Source organism: Lissotriton helveticus, chromosome 10 (assembly GCF_964261635.1).
Source record: "Lissotriton helveticus chromosome 10, aLisHel1.1, whole genome shotgun sequence".
Lineage (NCBI taxonomy): Eukaryota > Metazoa > Chordata > Amphibia > Caudata > Salamandridae > Lissotriton > Lissotriton helveticus.
In genome coordinates, this window is record NC_136071.1 from 1,186,723,119 (window position 1) to 1,186,741,719 (window position 18,601).

Below are 18,601 nucleotides of genomic sequence, written 5' to 3' on the forward strand. Positions count from 1 at the left end.
AGGGCAATGGCAGAACATCGGCCACATACAGCTAAACGAATGGGAAAAGGTCTTGGGCTATGGAGGGCAAGTATGAGCGGGGCAGGGGCAGAAAACATTGATGGGGCAGCACAACAGGCAATGCCATTCCAGACCCCCCTGCCATGCATTACGATGGACATCTTATTTTAATTATTTTTTTAAACAAAAAATTCACTGAAAAAACCAAAGGTTAAAGTGACATTATTGTTAGAAGTTATAAGAATATCTAACTTGACATTAAAAAAAACCTTAGAAATTCGCTGAAAAACCAAAGGTTAAAAGGATGCTATAGTTAGATGAACATGTCATGTAAAACATACCATTTGAAACTACGAAAACCACTGAAATTCACCAGTTATAGTTATCTCAAGTAACTATAACTCCTACCCTAAAGTAACTATAATTTGCACCCTCACCATGCACTGCTTTTACCCTTGCATATTAAATGAAATGAAATGAAATGAAAAAGGTTCTTAATAAAGCACACTGTGACCAAGCGGTTCCTGGTGCTAGAGGTGAAAGGCTGAGGGAGAGGGGAAACCAGAACTGTTTAACAGGAATAGGCAATGGAGAACAGGTGGGTTTTAAGAGCCTTGCGGAATTGGGAATAAACAGTGATGGATCTGATTAAAAGAGGGAGACTGTTCCAAAAGGAGGGGCCCAAAACAGAAAATCTGGTGCCTCCGGTTTTGGATCTACGGAACCGAGGTACATTGGAGAGAAACTGATTGGCAGAACGAAGGGAACGGTTGGGGGTATAGGGAGTGATGAGGGAATTAATAAAGGCTGGGCCGGTGCGGGCTCGAGCCATGAAGACCAGACAGCCCATCTTAAAGAGAGATCTCTGAGAGATGGGGAGCCAATGAAGTGTTTTCAGAACGGGGGTGATGTGGGAGGACTTTGGGAGGTGAAGAATAAGACGGGCGGCCTGGTTCTGAACAGCCTGTAGGCGGCGAAGTTCATACGCTGGAATGCCCACGTACAGGCTGTTCCCATAGTCAAGACGGGAAAGAATCATGGCCAAGATAATGAGCTTAAGGGCGTCAGAGGAGAAGAAACGGGACACCTTTTGGATGATTCAGAGGGAGAGGAAACAGGAAGAGACAACCGAGCTGATCTGGGCATGCATAGAGAGGTCCCGACTGACTCTAATGCCCAAGGTCTTTGCCGAGGCCACTGGTAAAGGTGGAGGGCCAGAGATGGAGGGCCAGAAGGCAGTCGACCAAGGGGAGGAGGAGGAGCCAGTCAAGACCAGCACCGTCTTGTCCAGATTGAGCTTCAGTTGGTTCCGATTCATCCAGTCTGAAATAAAGACCAAGGTGGAGTGAAATTTAGGTGGGGAGTGCAAGGGAGAGGAAAGATCAAAAACAAGCTGGAGGTCATCCGCGTAGTTGTACACGGAGACCCCCATATCAAGAAGGGAAAGAATAGGAGGACGGATATAAAGGTTGAAAAGAAGGAGGGTCAAAGAGGAGCCTTGGGGAACTCCACAGGGGACCAAGCGGGAAGGAGCAGAGTAACCGGAAAGATGAACCGCCTGAGTTCGATCTTTAAGAAAAGAGGCGAGCCAAGAGAGGGCAGTACCCCGAATGCCCGCTGCGCTGACACGGTCGAGAAGGATGGCATGGTCGTCGAGGAAGTGTGGTAGTGTGATTCTCTGGCGTCTTCCGGTGAGGAACGATTGGATCCAGTCAGGTCTCTCCTTACCTCTAGTCATCCAAGGAGCCTCGCGTTATGATAAGAGCATAACCTCAGGCAAGTGGAGGGTAGGAGGAGTGGGCAGGAATATCAAGCTGACTAGAATGCCGTGGCAGCACATCGGATCGTGCAGGACAGGAGGGAGGAGGCAGATGCATGGACTGGGACAACAGAAGGCAGGGAGGAAGTGGGTACTGGCAGAAAGTTAACTGTGCAGGGCAGGTGGGAAGGGCAATGGCAGAACATCGGCCACACACAGCTAAACGAATGGGAAAAGGTCTTGGGCTATGGAGGGCAAGTATGAGCGGGGCAGGGGCAGAAAACATTGATGGGGCAGCACAACAGGCAATGCCATTCCAGACCCCCCTGCCATGCATTACGATGGACATCTTATTTTAATTATTTTTTTAAACAAAAAATTCACTGAAAAAACCAAAGGTTAAAGTGACATTATTGTTAGAAGTTATAAGAATATCTAACTTGACATTAAAAAAAACATTAGAAATTCGCTGAAAAACCAAAGGTTAAAAGGATGCTATAGTTAGATGAACATGTCATGTAAAACATACCATTTGAAACTACGAAAACCACTGAAATTCACCAGTTATAGTTATCTCAAGTAACTATAACTCCTACCCTAAAGTAAGTATAATTTGCACCCTCACCATGCACTGCTTTTACCCTTGCATATTAAATGAAATGAAATGAAATGAAATGAAAAAGGTTCTTAATAAAGCACACTGTGACCAAGCGGCTTCCTGGTGCTAGAGGTGAAAGGCTGAGGGAGAGGGGAAACCAGAACTGTTTAACAGGAATAGGCAATGGAGAACAGGTGGGTTTTAAGAGCCCTGCGGAATTGGGAATAAACAGTGATGGATCTGATTAAAAGAGGGAGACTGTTCCAAAAGGAGGGGCCCAAAACAGAAAATCTGGTGCCTCCGGTTTTGGATCTACGGAACCGAGGTACATTGGAGAGAAACTGATTGGCAGAACGAAGGGAACGGTTGGGGGTATAGGGAGTGATGAGGGAATTAATAAAGGCTGGGCCGGTGCGGGCTCGAGCCATGAAGACCAGACAGCCCATCTTAAAGAGAGATCTCTGAGAGATGGGGAGCCAATGAAGTGTTTTCAGAACGGGGGTGATGTGGGAGGACTTTGGGAGGTGAAGAATAAGACGGGCGGCCTGGTTCTGAACAGCCTGTAGGCGGCGAAGTTCATTCGCTGGAATGCCCACGTACAGGCTGTTCCCGTAGTCAAGATGGGAAAGAATCATGGCCAAGATAATGAGCTTAAGGGCGTCAGAGGAGAAGAAACGGGACACCTTCTGGATGATTCGGAGGGAGAGGAAACAGGAAGAGACAACCGAGCTGATCTGGGCATGCATAGAGAGGTCCCGACTGACTCTAATGCCCAAGGTCTTTGCCGAGGCCACTGGTAAAGGTGGAGGGCCAGAGATGGACGGCCAGAAGGCAGTCGACCAAGGGGAGGAGGAGGAGCCAGTCAAGACCAGCTCCGTCTTGTCCAGATTGAGCTTCAGTTGGTTCCGATTCATCAAGTCTGAAATAAAGACCAAGGTGGAGTCAAATTTAGGTGGGGAGTGCAAGGGAGAGGAAAGATCAAAAACAAGCTGGAGGTCATCCGCGTAGTTGTACACGGAGACCCCCATATCAAGAAGGGAAAGAATAGGAGGACGGATATAAAGGTTGAAAAGAAGGGGGGACAAAGAGGAGCCTTGGGGAACTCCCCAGGGGACCAAGCAGGAAGGAGCAGAGTAACCGGAAAGATGAACCGCCTGAGTTCGATCTTTAAGAAAAGAGGCGAGCCAAGAGAGGGCAGTACCCCGAATGCCCGCTGCGCTGACACGGTCGAGAAGGATGGCATGGTCGACCGTGTCAAACGCAGCGGACAGATCGAGGAGCACCAAGGCTTGGGGCAAGTTGGAATCTGCCCTACTCTTTAGTTTGTCCAAGACGGACAGGACAACAGACTCGGTGGAGTGAGCCGGTCGGAAGCCCGCTTGGTGAGAGGCCAGGAGGTGGTTGTCCTCGGTGTAAGAAGAGAGACAAGAAGTGATGTAGCTCTCCAGGATCTTTCCGAGGTAGGGGAGGAGAGAAATATGCCTAAAGTTAGAGGGGAGGGAAGGGTCTAGGCCAGATTTTTTTTAAATAGGACGAACTATGGCAGATTTGAAATACTTGGGGACAGAACCAGAGGAAATGGAGGAATTAAGAAGAGAGAGAGGAGGGTCAGGGCAATGGGTCAAAAATACTTTCAGAAAGCGTGCAGGCGCACAGTCGGCTGGGGAACCAGACTTCACTTTCTGGAGTAGAGCCAAGAACACATCCAAGGAGATAGGGGAGAACTGATTAAGAAGAATAGAGGACAGAGAGGGGACAGAAAGAAAAGGGGACGGAGAGACAGAGGGAATATTAGATTTGATCTTGGCAATCTTCTCCAGGAAGAAGTCATTAAGAGATAGGCAAAGGTCTTGGGAAGGGATGGTGGTCAAATTGGCTCTGTCGGATGCAACAAGATTGCGAACTATAGAGAAGATCTCCTTAGGTTTATTTGCGGAAAGGGATATTCTCTCCAAGAAGTAGATGGTTTTGGCTTGCAATATGGCTTTTTTGTAACTCGCTAAAAGCTTTTTGTATTTGGCTCGCAAAACAGGGCAGTATTTACGCCTCCAATGACGTTCAGAGCATCTAAGGTCCAGTTTGAGGATTTTTAGCTCATCTGAAAACCATTTTTGAGCGTCATGGGGGCGACAGGTCTTAACTCTCCTGAGGGGGGCGATCAAATCACAAGAGGAGGACAGCCAATGGTTTACGGCATCTACTTGACGGTCAATAGGGAGGTTGCATAGGTCAGGGCCAGAAGAAGCAAGGGAGACACACAAGGAGTCAAGGTCCACCCGATTCCAATTTCGGGCCACAATGTTTTTAGGTAGGGGGGCCTCTCTTGCATTCCGAGCTCAACGGAAAAGGAAATCAGTAAATGATCAGACCAGGTGCAGGGAATGACAGTGGGGGTGGGAATGGGACAGTTAACTGACCAAATTTGGTCCAAGACATGACCGTGAATGTGAGTGGGGGAGTGAATGTGGAAGGAGAAATTAAGAGACTGAAGGGTAGCAGAGAAATCCTTAGAAGACAAATCTTCTCTGGGGTCGCCCGGCCAATAATTAAAATCCCCTAGAAGAAGCACAGAGGAGTTATTGACAACGAGCGTAGCCAGAAGTTCCTGGAGTGCAGGAACAAAAGAGGACATATACTGCGGAGGGCGATAGAAAAGGGCTATAGTAAGAGGGGCTCTAAGATTGACAGAACGGGCAACTAGGAAATCTACTCCACACATGGGAGAATAAGAAAGAGACTGAAACTGGAGACTAGAACGGATGATCATCGCCACTCCCCCCCGAGTTTACCAGCGGGACGATCCGCCCGAAGAGCATAGTAAGAGTCGGGGAGGGCGGAGAGGAGATCAGGAAGGGAATCAGCAGAGAACCAAGTTTCCGTAAGAAAAAGAAAATCAGGGGCGTCAGTGTCTAATAAATTGAAAATCTCCAGCTGATGTCTACCCGCAGATCTAGTATTGAGTAGGTAGGCAGTAGCCATGCTGGAGGGGGGGAGGGGAGAAGAAACCAAAATGGGACAAGACTGGGACGAGGGGGAAGATGGCGTGGGTAAGGGTAGTAGGACTGATGGGGATAGGATGTCCAGAGCAATAATGCGCTGAAGCAGAAGAGGGTCAATGCACTGACCGTTATTGAAGGACCGGAGTTGGGCTGGGGTATAGGGTAAGGGAAGGGCAGGGTCCATGGCCCCTGGTCCCTGCCGGTCGCTTACGGGCGCAGACGGGCTTGCCTTTGGCGCGCTAACGGCGCGCCCGCTGCGCCCGTCCGCTGCGCGACCGGGGGAAGCACATTGTTTATGAAGGGGATAAGCGGAAGGGGCGTGGCCTGTAGGTGGTGGGCGTGGCCTGTGGCCTCTGGGGGATGGCGGCGGAAGGGTGGTGGCCCGCAGCAGCGCTCGATTCAGCTGCGCGGGAGTGCCCAGAGCATAGGGATCAAAGAAAACAAGTGCCCAAGTCTCTCATGACATATTCATTGACTACATTTATAACACCCTTTATCACATCTGAAATTACATCATTGTTGATAATACTGTGCATGGTGGGGGCACACGTTATAGTTACTTTAGGGTTTCTTCCCAGTGGATGTGAAAAATAAGATTGAAACATAATCAAACTTTCCCTCTGGTAAATTCCCCCCTCCCTGCAACCCTGTGTGGCGGACCTGAAACTACCTGCCTCCCCAACAATTCAGAGCACCTGTTACTCCAAAGAAAGTGTAGAGCGAACAGGTTGCTGTGTGAGGTTCCTGATAATTTTTTGTCGTTTCTCACCCCCAAGAATACCATTATATTTCCAAGTCATTTCTGGGGCTTCGCACAGCAGGAGGGAGGTCCAGAAGAATCCAGGCAATGTGCCTACCTATGCCAAGGCTAATATGATGTAGGAAGGCATCTCTCAGTTCAGTAGTCTCCAAGGTCTTACTGAAATCAACAGCACTAGAAAAGTCCATAGTCTCCAATCTCAGCATTGCTATCACTTCATCAAATGCTTCACATGGGCTTTCTCTTCTCCGGAGTCACAACATGTCAGGTCTTGTACCTTCAGGGGAAAAACATCATATATTAAGGGTCTTTCACTCTCAGCACCTTTTACATAACATTGAAGCTCCATCAAAAGTGATGTACTTTTAGTTTAAAGTCTGCGAAAAAATGTATGATGGCATTTTAACATTGTAAGTTTCTTGGGGACTTAGGATTGCATCCCTATCTCAATTATTAAAATGTGTGCAATGATGGTTCGGTGTAGGTCTACGGGGCTGGGTGGTAATGTTGGGGCTCTATAGTCACGTTCCACTGAAAAAAACTTGGAGAGGGCTTTGGGCTTCAAAGTGTGTATTATAAAGTCCTCCAGGAAGTGTTCAACACTTGGCCCTTTTGCCCACTCAAGGACCCCACCACTCAAATATTGTTCCTTCTGGAGGAGCCCTCGTAGTCTAACAGCTGGGCCATCATCATCACATTGTCTTTCATTAAGTGGTCCCCTTGACCCCGAAGGGCCTTTTCAAAGCCTTTAGTGTGGCCAGCGAGGTCTCGGTCTCTGTGACCCTTTCACCCTTTCTCACGAAGTCAGTCTGAAACAGAGAGTCCATTTCTCCATGTCATGGAATCCATTTGCGAATATAGCGACCCCTGCACTCCTTGGATACGCACTAATGTATCTTTTAAGGAGGGCTTTATTTCTTGCTGTTGTTCTGTTGTTTAGAGATGGGGGGCCTGCTCCCCCAGATGTGAAGCAAAACCAAAGGGGATGATGGACGGAGTGTTGAACGATGCAAGCACTCACCCCCAGTCAACTGATCTGGGTTTAATCCATCATCATTCTTTAGCTCACTCCGCCAGCCCAGTTCAGACATGACTTTTCTATGGCTGAAAGCCCGATACCAGTCCTTGGATGCTTGGTTCCAGTCCAGGGAGGACCTGGCTTGGCAGTTCGGGCTGGACTGATCCCATGGGGCACAGGGTCAAGACTGATTTGCATATGGCTAAGTTCAAACTGGAATGGCATGGTGAGCAAAAAAAGATGGATTTAGGCCAAGATCTCTGTACTGGGGTTAATGTATGACATTGTTCTGCATTCTCTCCATCAACGGTTGTTTTTGCATTTGTCACCCCGAATGGGACAGGTATGCTCAGATATGAGTGTCGTGCTCTCCATGCCACTGGAATCAAGCTATCCTGGCTGATGAGGACTGAAAGCCCGAAACCTATCCTAGGATGCTTGTTTCCAGTCAAGGGAGGACCTGGCTTGGCAGTTCGGGCAGGACTGTTCCCATGGGGAACAGGGTCAAGACTGATTTGCATATGGCTAAGTTCAAACTGGAATGGCATGGTGAGCAAAAAAACGATGGATTTAGGCCCAGATCTCTGTACTGGGGTAAATGTATGACATTGGTCTGCAATCTGTCCATCAACTGTTGTTTTTGCTTTGATCCCCCAGATGTGAAGGCAGTGCTGAGAATGTCTTAGACAACGCATATTTAGCCATTTTGTTTTGTTGGTTCCCCTTTCTGCCCCTTCTGCCAGATATTGAATGTCCCTGGGGAGGACTCTCTAATAAGGTCCAGTGTGCTTCTGCAACCCCCTGTGTGCTTCTGCAACACCCCAGAATGCCCCCACCTAAGAAGCTCAGGGGTGAGACTCACTGTTGCCTGCCAGTAGCACTGGCGGTATTTATATTGCACCCCTGCAGCCTTCCAGCCTTCCCTGATGCTCCTAGCTCACATTGCCCAGTTCTGGAGTGGCTGGGAGTGTAGCTTCCACGTCTGGCATTTATTTCCTAGTGGGCCATGTCAGTCTTGTCATGGTCCACTCACCAAATTTGTCAGGGGCATATTGGCGGGCCAGATAATTATATAGGCTGCCACAGCCGGTTTGACATCCAGATCCTGTTGTCAGTAGAGCATCTTGAGACCAGAGAGCAATGGGCTCTACGATGTGTTTCCTCCAGTGGCGCCTCCTCCCTTATGGCAGAAGAGCTTCGCCCCTATGTTTTTAAGCAGAGCAAGTTAGAAACATAAAATTATAATAACTGTGAGTTATCATTTTATGCTTTGTGCTGCCCTATGGGTGGGCGGGTGGGTGGGCTGCTCTGCTCTCGGAGCTCTCCCAGCAGGGGAGGGGAGGCGTGGTTTACCGACTCCTAATTGCACATGACTGTTTGGCCGGCCCTCTCGGGCCAGCTATAACAGTCATGCACACTTTCCCTGTTCTCCATGCAGGCTGCATTACAGTTTGCGAGGAGAACATGTCCAAGCCCCCATACCCTGAATGTGATTGGTCAGTGGGTCCTGGCTGTGCTTCGTGTTCCTCGAGTTCGACGAGGAGATCAGGAGCAGAGACGCAGGACCCGGCGGCAAGGTAAGATTTTTTTTTTTGCACAACAAGCCCCCCCAGCCCGCCACCTGTGAGCCTTGCCTGCCGCCTTTGGTTTCCTCCAGCACTGGACAGTTCTGGTGTGCCCTCTATGGGCCACCACTGCATGCCCAGCCTGGCACATGCTGCTCCCTCGAGCTGCGGCGCTACTGCGCCTCCACCACCACTTGAGCTCAGAGATTCACATAGAGACGTATTCCGCTCTCCGCTCCACCTACTTAATTACGGTCCCACTGTTTCTTCTTCTACAGCTTCCCCGAACTTTGCTGCAGCATTGCAACTGCTGGTGTAAATGCTTCTAGATTTCAGGATGGATACATTTGTGCTAGACAGCCACAAGTGTGCCACCCCTGGCAGAAAGCTCAAGAGCTTCATATAGTTATGGTGGTTTTCAACTCTCTCCCATTCACGGAGCACTGCACAGGAAGGTGCCTCGCTGCGTGAATTGTGAGTAAACCTGCCCTGAGTGTCAGATTCAGTCAATATTTGATACAATGCATTATACATGTATAGGTCCTCTAAAAGACTGAACATGCTAAACCAGCGCCACAGTTTATGAAGACTGCTTTTGGGCTTATCCTGCTGAGTAGACTCTAACTTCCATTTTCCTCCTTAAATTGTATTTTTTCTCCTTTATGTCAGTGCTTTGGTTGTATACAAACGGAACTGAGTATTTCCTCACAAACCTCTAAATATATACAAAAATATATCAATAAAGAAGCCAATATCGAAATACCCGGGCGGTTAGAGACAGATCTACCCAGGTCATTTTTCAGACAACACTCAGTGATCTAGCACGGCCATGAGTATCTCTGTGATGACCTCTGCATGAACACAACAGATTCTACCCACCGATGCTTCACCTTCCTCATCAATAAATAGTACACAACCACAGACATAGGCACTTTGGGGAAGATTTACTAAGAAGTCATGAAAAGCAACGCAGCAGAACAACTTGCTGTGATGCGATGCATGTCAGGGACAGAGCCCTATCTACTAGGATATGCTGCATTTCTGCTCACGCCCTGCACCGCTGCACTCTGTACTGCCTAGCACCAAACTAGGCACCCTTGCACCATGCTGCAAGGGGGCCTGTGTTAAGAGGATTAATTCAATCTTATAAGGAATTTTCCTCTTTCTATGTGTGCCACAGAATGCAGTAAACATTGAACAAGGACATAAGGATGAGAAATAAAGTTATTTTGCCTCATTACATCTCACTTGGAAAGCCGTGTCATTTTGATGCAACCCCAGTTCACGTCTTATGATTAACTCTGTTTGTTTGTTTTTTTGTGAGTTTTATGTAGCGCGAACTAGACCTGAGACATCGGGTATCAGAGAGCTTTACATGAGGGTTTGCATCAGTATCCATGGGTGGAAGCTTGGGAAAACCCATGCCCCACCTTTGAAATATTTTCACAACCTTGGGATGCTGTTTGTTACTCTGGATTTACTAAGCCACGCAAAGCCATGCAAGGTGGCTTTCCAGATCTTGCCTTGCCTTGTGTCACCCTGCATGACACAAGGGGAACGTAAACCCTAAGTAAATCTGCCCCTTTGTACCAAGTCCTGCCACCCCTATCCTGGCACTGTCCACTAAATGACTCCAGTTATTGCCCTCATGGCATGACCAACTCCTGCGACACCTATCACTTCAATTGCACGCGTCTGCTGAGTACCAGCATCCAATGCTCCTTCAACAGGCGCAGTGTGGTCTCTACCACTCCAGCCATCTTGTAATTACTAGAGCAAATTCACTGCCTCAGTCTGGCATGGCTGCAGCTCTTCACTGCATCGTCTGCTGCAGAAATACACCTGGACAACTGCAGTTGTCCTGAGCTGCATTGAGGTAGACCCCTTTTGACCTCTGACCCAACAAATGTGCTTTATTCAAAGCTTCTTCTGCAAAAATGGTATGTCAATAAGTAGCATCCCACTGCTGTAGGTATTACTGGGGCTTATGGTTATTTGCTGTGTCATCTTTCAATTTCTCTGTCTTCTTCCAGTTACATCATTACATGCAGAATCTTCATTTTAAAACTTCCTCTGGTGATGAAATCTACTTTGATGATCGAGGGGACCCTCCCGCGCGCTTTGACATTTCCAGTTGGATTTACTATGACATCAGTAATGCCACAAGAATCAAAGTGGGAAGCTTCCAAATAAACCCTTCCGGGGAAGAACAGTTCATCATTGATGACCGAGCCATTCACTGGCACCCCGACTTTAAAGAGGTAATGGCTCCTGTCTGATTTGGGAACAAACTTGGAAAAAAGGTGAGAAACACGTTAATGTGAAAGGACAATAATAATCAAATGGAAAAGTAATTGTTGTCTCATTCACAGTCTGTATCAGAGGGTGATCACAATAAATCGAAGTTCAGCTGCCCTTCTAAACTCTAAGGGGCTTATGTACTAGTTTTTGATGCATGGAAAAGCAACAAGTCACTTTGCAGCGCTACTATGCATCCAAAGAAAACAGCAGGAATGGGTCATATCGCTGAGATATGGTGCATTCCTGTGCTTTCTCTCTGCGCTGGGCATAATTGGCTCACTAGCGTCAATGCAGGCACCCTTGCACCATGGGGCAAGGGAATGCATGACGTTACAACGCATACATTTACATCGCAGTACATTACATTAAGGTTTTTACAACTCAAGTCATTACAACGACTTGCGTTGCAGGGCGCTGGACTTAGGAGTAGTATAATTTACTATTCCAACTCCAGTCTACATACAGTAGGGAAGGTGTTGGATAGTAAATTATACTATTCATTGTCCTAGAGCGCCATCCAGCGCAAGTCATTGTAACGACTTGCGTTGTGAAAACCGCGATGTAATAGCATTGCGATGTAATCCCCACGTTGTAAACGATGTTTCACAGTGCAAGGGTGCCTGAATTGTAGTAATTATTGTTTTTGTGCAGGAAGGGACACCTTCCCACACAAAACATAATAATTGGGGGAATTTTTGACCTATATGTGCTGCAGAATGTAGCACCCAAAGAAAGAGGAAAAAAACAGGGCGAAATTAAGTTATTTCTCCTCGTGCATTGCCAGGATTAAACTCACAGAGCCGCCCAAGTAATGCCTCTTTGACGCAGAGTAATGCAACAAAGAGACTTGCGCTGCTTTGCCTAACTCATATCTACAAGGACATGAAAAGCCACGTAAAGTGGCTTTGCGTGGCCTCGTAGATATGTCAGCACTCTGCATGGCTGGTGCGCCAAAAAAAGTGTCCCAGGCCAATTTAGAGGTGGAATATTGTGGGGTTTCCATCACAGAGCCTAAATTAGCTCAGATAGCAGAAACCTTTACCTGACGGTTTGTCTTCCACTTGACCACCAGCTTATAGAAACAGATGCAAGTGTTGTACTGGGCAGAATGAAGGTCAACACATATTTCTGGCTACAATGTCAGACTTGGCGACCCATGGCAGGGGAATTGTTTAATGAATCAGACTCTCAAGGACAATGTTGGAAGCAGTGTTTTCTGGTTGGCTGAGACAAAGATCCAGCCAGACAGAAACCACCACCCCTGTCAAAGGGCAGGTGATTACACTCACTGTATAACCTGTGCTCATCCTTGGGTAGCTTGGCACTGAGCAGTCAGGCTTATCGCAGAGGCAATGTGTAAAGCATTGGTAGAGCACTCACTAATGATAAATACCCCACGCTGTACAAAAGAGATTTCACACAAGATGTATGTAAAAATTGTTTGTATTCAGCACATGTATATAATCAATGCAAAATCAACGTCATGTACTTTTGGGCATAAATCACACTTGGAATTATTACTAGGAATCCTAGGCTCACTTGTGTTGTAATAATATCACGAATATGCACACTGGGGACCATTCCTAATCTACCCCCCCCACACAGTACACAGCACCCTTAAGCTGTGCAAAACGCTACACACCCAAGACCCATCCTAACAATCCTTATAATTTAATACCACACAGTTATAGGGGGCACCTTAGGTCACAGCAGGAAATTAGACCACTTTTCAGCAGCACCTCGGGCCAGGGCCATGCAGGTACAACCAGTGTTAAATGTAAACATGCTTTTGGTATGAAATCAACATGTAAAACCGCACTGCAGGCCAATGTTGTGAAACACTGGCTGTACGAACACTGTCACTTCCACACACATTCACTCCACACCGCTACGTGGTGTCACTGGTACCAGCCAGTCTGTATGGAATGTTCTTACACTCATACACACTCGGCACCCAAATGCGGTGCACTGATATTTAAAGAGAGATAAGTTTGGGTTGGGGACAGGAAGAAATGGCGCTCTAGCGGGTACGAGATATGTAGATTGTGTACTTGTTCTGAAACTACGGTGCAAACAGGTCAGGGTAACAAACCGAAACAACAAACAGCCCCTGCATAGGTAGGGAAAGGATCCTTACTGGATAAATGACAACAAATCCTGTGCACACGTTTCACAAGTTAGTTAGCTCTTTAGTAAGAGCCCAAGCGGTTTGGACAATGTTCAAAAAAGAGAGGTCGAGATCCAGCAACTTAGAAGTGTATTATAGATTAGTTATGATCAGTACATACGTACAACTAGCCGACACGTGTTTCATCACACCGTATAGAGGATGTGACTCTTCAGGGCTGGGAAGGACATAAGGTATGACAATCATAAGATACAGTGCATGGATTCGGCAGAATACATATGCAGAAAAGGATGGGTGACGTTGTGAACAATTGAGAAACACTTATCTAATGGTGGATACCCTATATTGTGCGAAAGACATAATAAAGGGACTGCGAAAAGGAGAAATCAAATTCATAATATTGTCGGGACACGGTAAAATAGGGAAATTGTGATTTGGCATAAAACAATATATAAGCTTGTCTAAATGTGGGCAAGTATGAGTGAATATAAATGACACGTACAAAACGGGCAAAGAAATAAACGGATAGCCAGCGAACGTCTCTAAAATGGCAGCAAAAGAGACCGATATTGAGTAGTAGAAAGGTAGGTACCCGGTAGTTGTGCCTAAGAGAAGATAAATGGTGTTCATGCAGTTTCAAAGGGTAATTCTTGTACCGGGCTAATGAGAATAATCCCTGTAACTCCAAACAGCCTATTGTAAACTCAGAATCCAATTAATAGGCATTGAAGGCCTATGAGATCAGGTTGAGGCAGAAAACAAACTTGTACCACAAAGTGTGGAGGCATACGTACAATAATTGATATGAGCAATCGTCTCAAATCTAAAAGCATTAATGAATATCACGTATTGACACTACCTGGTGCACTGATACTCAGCAGGTCAACTAATAACACTCTGCAAACCCCGTGGCCCAAACTTTCCTCCACCCTCCAGTTCACCCTGACTGTTCCACAACCCCGGATGGAAGATCCCCAGATAGCGCTTAGAATGGGTTTCCCGGGAACAGGTGAAGAAAGTAACAAGTTTAATTAAGAGTTAGACATAAATTTCAGGTGTTTGGCCGCCACTCAGGAAGTCACCCACAGGTCTCAAAACAGAAAGGAGTCGCGCAGTCACTTGACCCGCTTCTAAACTGACTCAGAAGCATTGCTCCAGCCCATTAATTCGTTTGCTACTATCTGGTGCCATGATGTCTTTGGAAGAGGCCAGCCGAGAAGAGGTCTGTTGGTCTGCCGAGATGAGGGTCAGGAAGGAAGAAAAAATGAATGGGGAATAACGCAGGGGAGCATCTCGAATGCAGAAGGCACCCCCTCAGCCACATGAGGATCTGTGTCATACCCAGGCAGTCCGGGCACATGGTCGGGTGCACATTGGGATGAGTCATACCAACCACTTCAGGTCACACAAACAAAGAGTTGTATATTCCGTATGTCCCTTGAAATGAGGCACAATGGCCGGTTCACGTTGATATGGGTTGTACTAGGAAATTCGGATCACACAAAACGAAGAGTCACAAATTCTGTACCTTCCTGCAAATGAGGCATAACGTTCCGGTGCACATTGATTTGGGTTACGCCAGACCAGCCTGGTCAAACACAGAGGAGCAGGTTCAGCAGAGCAGAATGAAGTAGAATGAGGTACTACTATGGGTAAACTCCGATCTCCGAGGGTCGCACCTATGAATCGGACTGATGGAGCAGAAAACAGGTGTATTAGGCAGTAACTGGAAAACACCTATCTCTTCATCACCAAAGGCAAATGCTTACCTTAGCACACAGGTACTCATAGTACGGCCTGCGGGCCGCCATCGGCCCAGCAAGCCTTCCCTGGCAGCCCGCGGACCTTGCAGACATCGTACCTGTGTTTTACAAAAACATTTTTAAAGAGTGTCTGCAAACACTGCCGGTTGCAGCAGCGACACTCTGAGAGACACTGCTGCTTTGTGGGGGCTGGGCGATTCATTCCAGTGATAGTCAGAGTGGAGCTGCAGGGGCGCTAAGAGGAGGTGAAATACAACACAGCCCTATTAACATTCAAATGGTCTTTTAAAGACCTGTGAAGTGCTCGGGTGCAGCGGAGTGTGTGCCTGGGAAGCTCTCTCAGCCAGGGCTGACACACAGGCAGGGAGATGACAGAGGGGGACAGAGGGAGGTAGAGGGAGGGAGACAGAGGGAGATGGAGGGAGGGAAAGGGAGCGAAACAGAGGGAGAGGGAGGGAGGGAGGGAACAGAGTGAGGAGGGCGACAGAGGGAGGAAGGCGACAAAGGGAGGCGGGCAACAGAGGGAAGGATTCGGAGTTAGGGAGACGGAGTGAGGGAAGGGAGTGAGAGAGGGAGGGGGGTGAGGCAAGGCGAGTGTGGGAAGGAGAGTGAGGGAGGGAGTGAGGGAGGGAGTGAGGGAAGGGGAGGGAGGGAGTGAGGGAAGGGGAGTGAGGGAGGGATTGAGGGAAGGGGAGAGAGGAAGGGAGTGAGGGAAGGGGATTGAGGGAAGGGGAGTGAGGGAAGGGGAGTGAGGGAGAGAGGGAATGGGAGTGAGGAAAGAGGAGTGAGGGAGGGAGAAAGGGAGGGAGTGAGGGAAGGGGAGTGAGGAAAAGGGAGTGAGGGAAGGGGAGTGAGGGAGGGAGCGAGGGAAGGGGAGGGAGTGAGGGAAGGGAAGAGAAGGGAGGGAGGGAGGGAGGGAGTGAGGGAAGGGGAGTGAGCGAAGGGGAGTGAGGGAAGGGGAGTAAGGGAGGGAGTGAGGGAAGGGGATTGAGGGAAGGGGAGAGGGAGGGAGGGAAGGGGAGTGAGGGAAGGGGAGTGAGGGAGGGAGTGAGGGAAGGGGAGTGAGGGAAGGGAGTGAGGGGAGTGAGGGAGGGGGTGAGGGGAGGGGAGTGGGGGAAGGGTAGTGAGGGAGGGAGTGAGGGAAGGGAAGTGAGGAAGGGGAGTGAGGGAAGGGGAGGGAGGGAAGGGGATTGATGGAAGGGGAGTGAGGGAGGGGTAGTGAGGGAAGGGGAGTGAGGAGGGAGCGAGGGAAGGGGAGGGAGTGGGGGAAGGGGAGTGAGGGAAGAGGAGGCAGGGGAGTAGGGAGGGAGGGAGTGAGGGAGGGAGTGAGGGAAGGGGAGAGGGAGGGAGAGAAGGGGAGTGAGGTAGAGGGTGAAGGGAGGGGAGTGAGGGAAGGGGAGTGAGGGAGGGAGTGAGGGAAGGGGAGTGAGGGAAGGGGAGTGAGGGAAGGGGAGTGAGGGAAGGGGAGATAGGGAAGGGGAGTGACAGAAGGGGAGTGAGGGAAGGGGAGTGAGGGAGGGAGTGAGGGAAGGGGAGGGAGTGAGGGAAGGGGAGTGAGGGAAGGGGAGTGAGGGAAGAGGAGTGAGGGAGGGAGTGAGGGAGGGAGTGAGGGAGGGAGTGAGGGAAGGGGAGTGAGGGAAGGGGAGTGAGGGAAGGGGAGAGGGAGGAAGGGAAGGGGAGTGAGGGAAGGGGAGTGAGGGAGGGAGTGAGAGAAGGGGATTGAGGGGAGTGAGGAAGGGGGTGAGGGGAGGGGAGTGGGGGAAGGGGAGTGAGGGAAGGGGAGTGAGGGAAGGGGAGTGAGGGAAGGGGAGGGAGGTAAGGGGAGTGACGGAAGGGGAGTGAGGGAGGGGGAGTGAGGGAAGGGGAGTGAGGGAGGGAGTGAGGGAAGGGGAGTGAGGGAAGGGGAGTGAGGGAAGGGGAGTGAGGGAAGGCGTGAGGGAAGGGGAGTGAGGTAGGGGAGTGAGGGAGGGAGTGAGGGAAGGGAGGGAGGGAGTGAGGTAAGGGGAGTGAGGGAGGGAGTGAGGGAGAGAGGGAAAGGGGAGAGAGGGGGAAAGAGGGTGAAGGAAGGGCAGGGAAGGGGAGTGAGGGGAGGGAAGGGGAGTGGGTGAGGGGGAGGGAAGGGGAGAGAGGGAGAGGGAAGGGGAGTAAGGGAGGGGGAAGGAGAGAAGGAAGGAAGGTGAGTGAGAGAAGGGAGAGGGAGGGAGAGGAAAGGAGAGGGAGGTAGAGGGAAGGAGAGAGGGAAGGAGAGAGGGAGAGGGAAGGAGAGAGAGGGAGACAGAGAGAGAGGGAGTGAGACAGTCAGAGTGAGTGAGACAGAGGGAGACAGGGAGGGAGAGAGAGGGATGGAGGGAGGGAGAGAGATAGAGAGAGAGGGAGAGAGAGAGAGAGATATTTGTGTATGCCGGGTCTGGTAGCTTAGTGGACGAAGGCGTCCGCTGTAGGGACCTGTGTTCAACCTCATGGTCACAGTTTTTTTTGTTGCTCTAGCCCAGCCCCCTCCCCCACTGACCCAACCTCCACTGGTGCGGCCCTCGGACACAAATCACACTGTAAATTTGGTCCCCGAGAAAAAGTTTGTGAGTACCCATGCCTTAGCAGGTACTCATCTGGGCCCTTTCCTCTTTTATTTCTCACCCTGCACCTGAAACCATAAGTTTTACCTCTGATGTTTTCCTGACTTACACCCTTCTTCCCTGACTTCCTGCTTGGATTAATCTTTTTTTCTATTACCGATTTAGGATCTGTTACTTTACTTACCCGATCCCTACATAAATAGACCAATCCTTTCACTCGATGAATCCTAATTAGTTGGCCTGATGATCATGGCTATTGTAACAATTTTCACTCTCTCACGCATAATAACTACAGACGCCAATAACCACGGACTCTGGTTGTCGTTTAAATCTTTATCTAAAATTTTGTAATGAAATGTAAACACTTAATAATACAGTGAAATACTTAAAGGAGAAAAGATTTGTTAGCAGAAATTCAAAAAAATCAGTCACTACTGTCACCTGAAAAATATGGAGTGGATAGAGAAGAGGACAAAAGTACATATAGATAAGCTCATTAACTTAATCTCTGAGAATATATATTACCCAAATGAGATGCTGGAAAACCAATCCCCAGGTCTAGGGACCCTCGGGGCCTCCCGACACAAGACTTCAGGGGGCAAAGGACTCAGGACAGGTTCAGGACAGGATAGAACAGTTGGACCTATTCTGCGCTTCCGATGACCTGCGCCACACCCTTTCTCTAGCTCTCTCGCTCCTCGAGTGTTCTTCCGCAAATCTTCCAATCAGCAATCAGCTTTGGATCTGCAGTAATTTTTCTCAAGAGTCTGTGCTGCACTGCTCTGGAGCTTCAGTGTCTGCATCTGCGTCTCTGGATTCTTGATTCTGGAGTCTCTCGATCTCGGCATCTGGTTCTAAGTAATTGGCTAATCTACCCTAGTTATAGCTTACTTTATTCATGTCCCACTCTCTATTGTAACTTTTACCTCTAAATTTGGGCTCTGGGGGGCGTGGCTAAGATGGCGGCCTGACCAGACGTGTCCTGTGAGGCTCCCCGGCCCTGAACTCCATATCGCCTTTCTAAAAGAGTGTGTTACCCCTTAAATCACGAATTTCACGGCCAAAGGTACGGTACTTTGCCCTGATACTCTCCACTCGCTGATCTCTGCTGCGCTGCCCACCGGTGCTGTGAGGTGT

At 48.9% G+C, this 18,601-nt stretch overlaps 1 protein-coding gene across 1 annotated transcript in view; it reads left to right on the forward strand.

The window, feature by feature from the left end:
* LOC144784202 (vomeronasal type-2 receptor 26-like) overlaps nucleotides 1-18,601 on the forward strand; it is a 392,249-nt gene that overhangs the window by 292,460 nt on the left and 81,188 nt on the right. Inside the window, exon 4 of the mRNA XM_078662860.1 lies at nucleotides 10,733-10,960. Coding sequence (XP_078518986.1) covers nucleotides 10,733-10,960 — 228 coding nt within the window. The remainder of the gene's footprint in view (nucleotides 1-10,732; nucleotides 10,961-18,601) is intronic.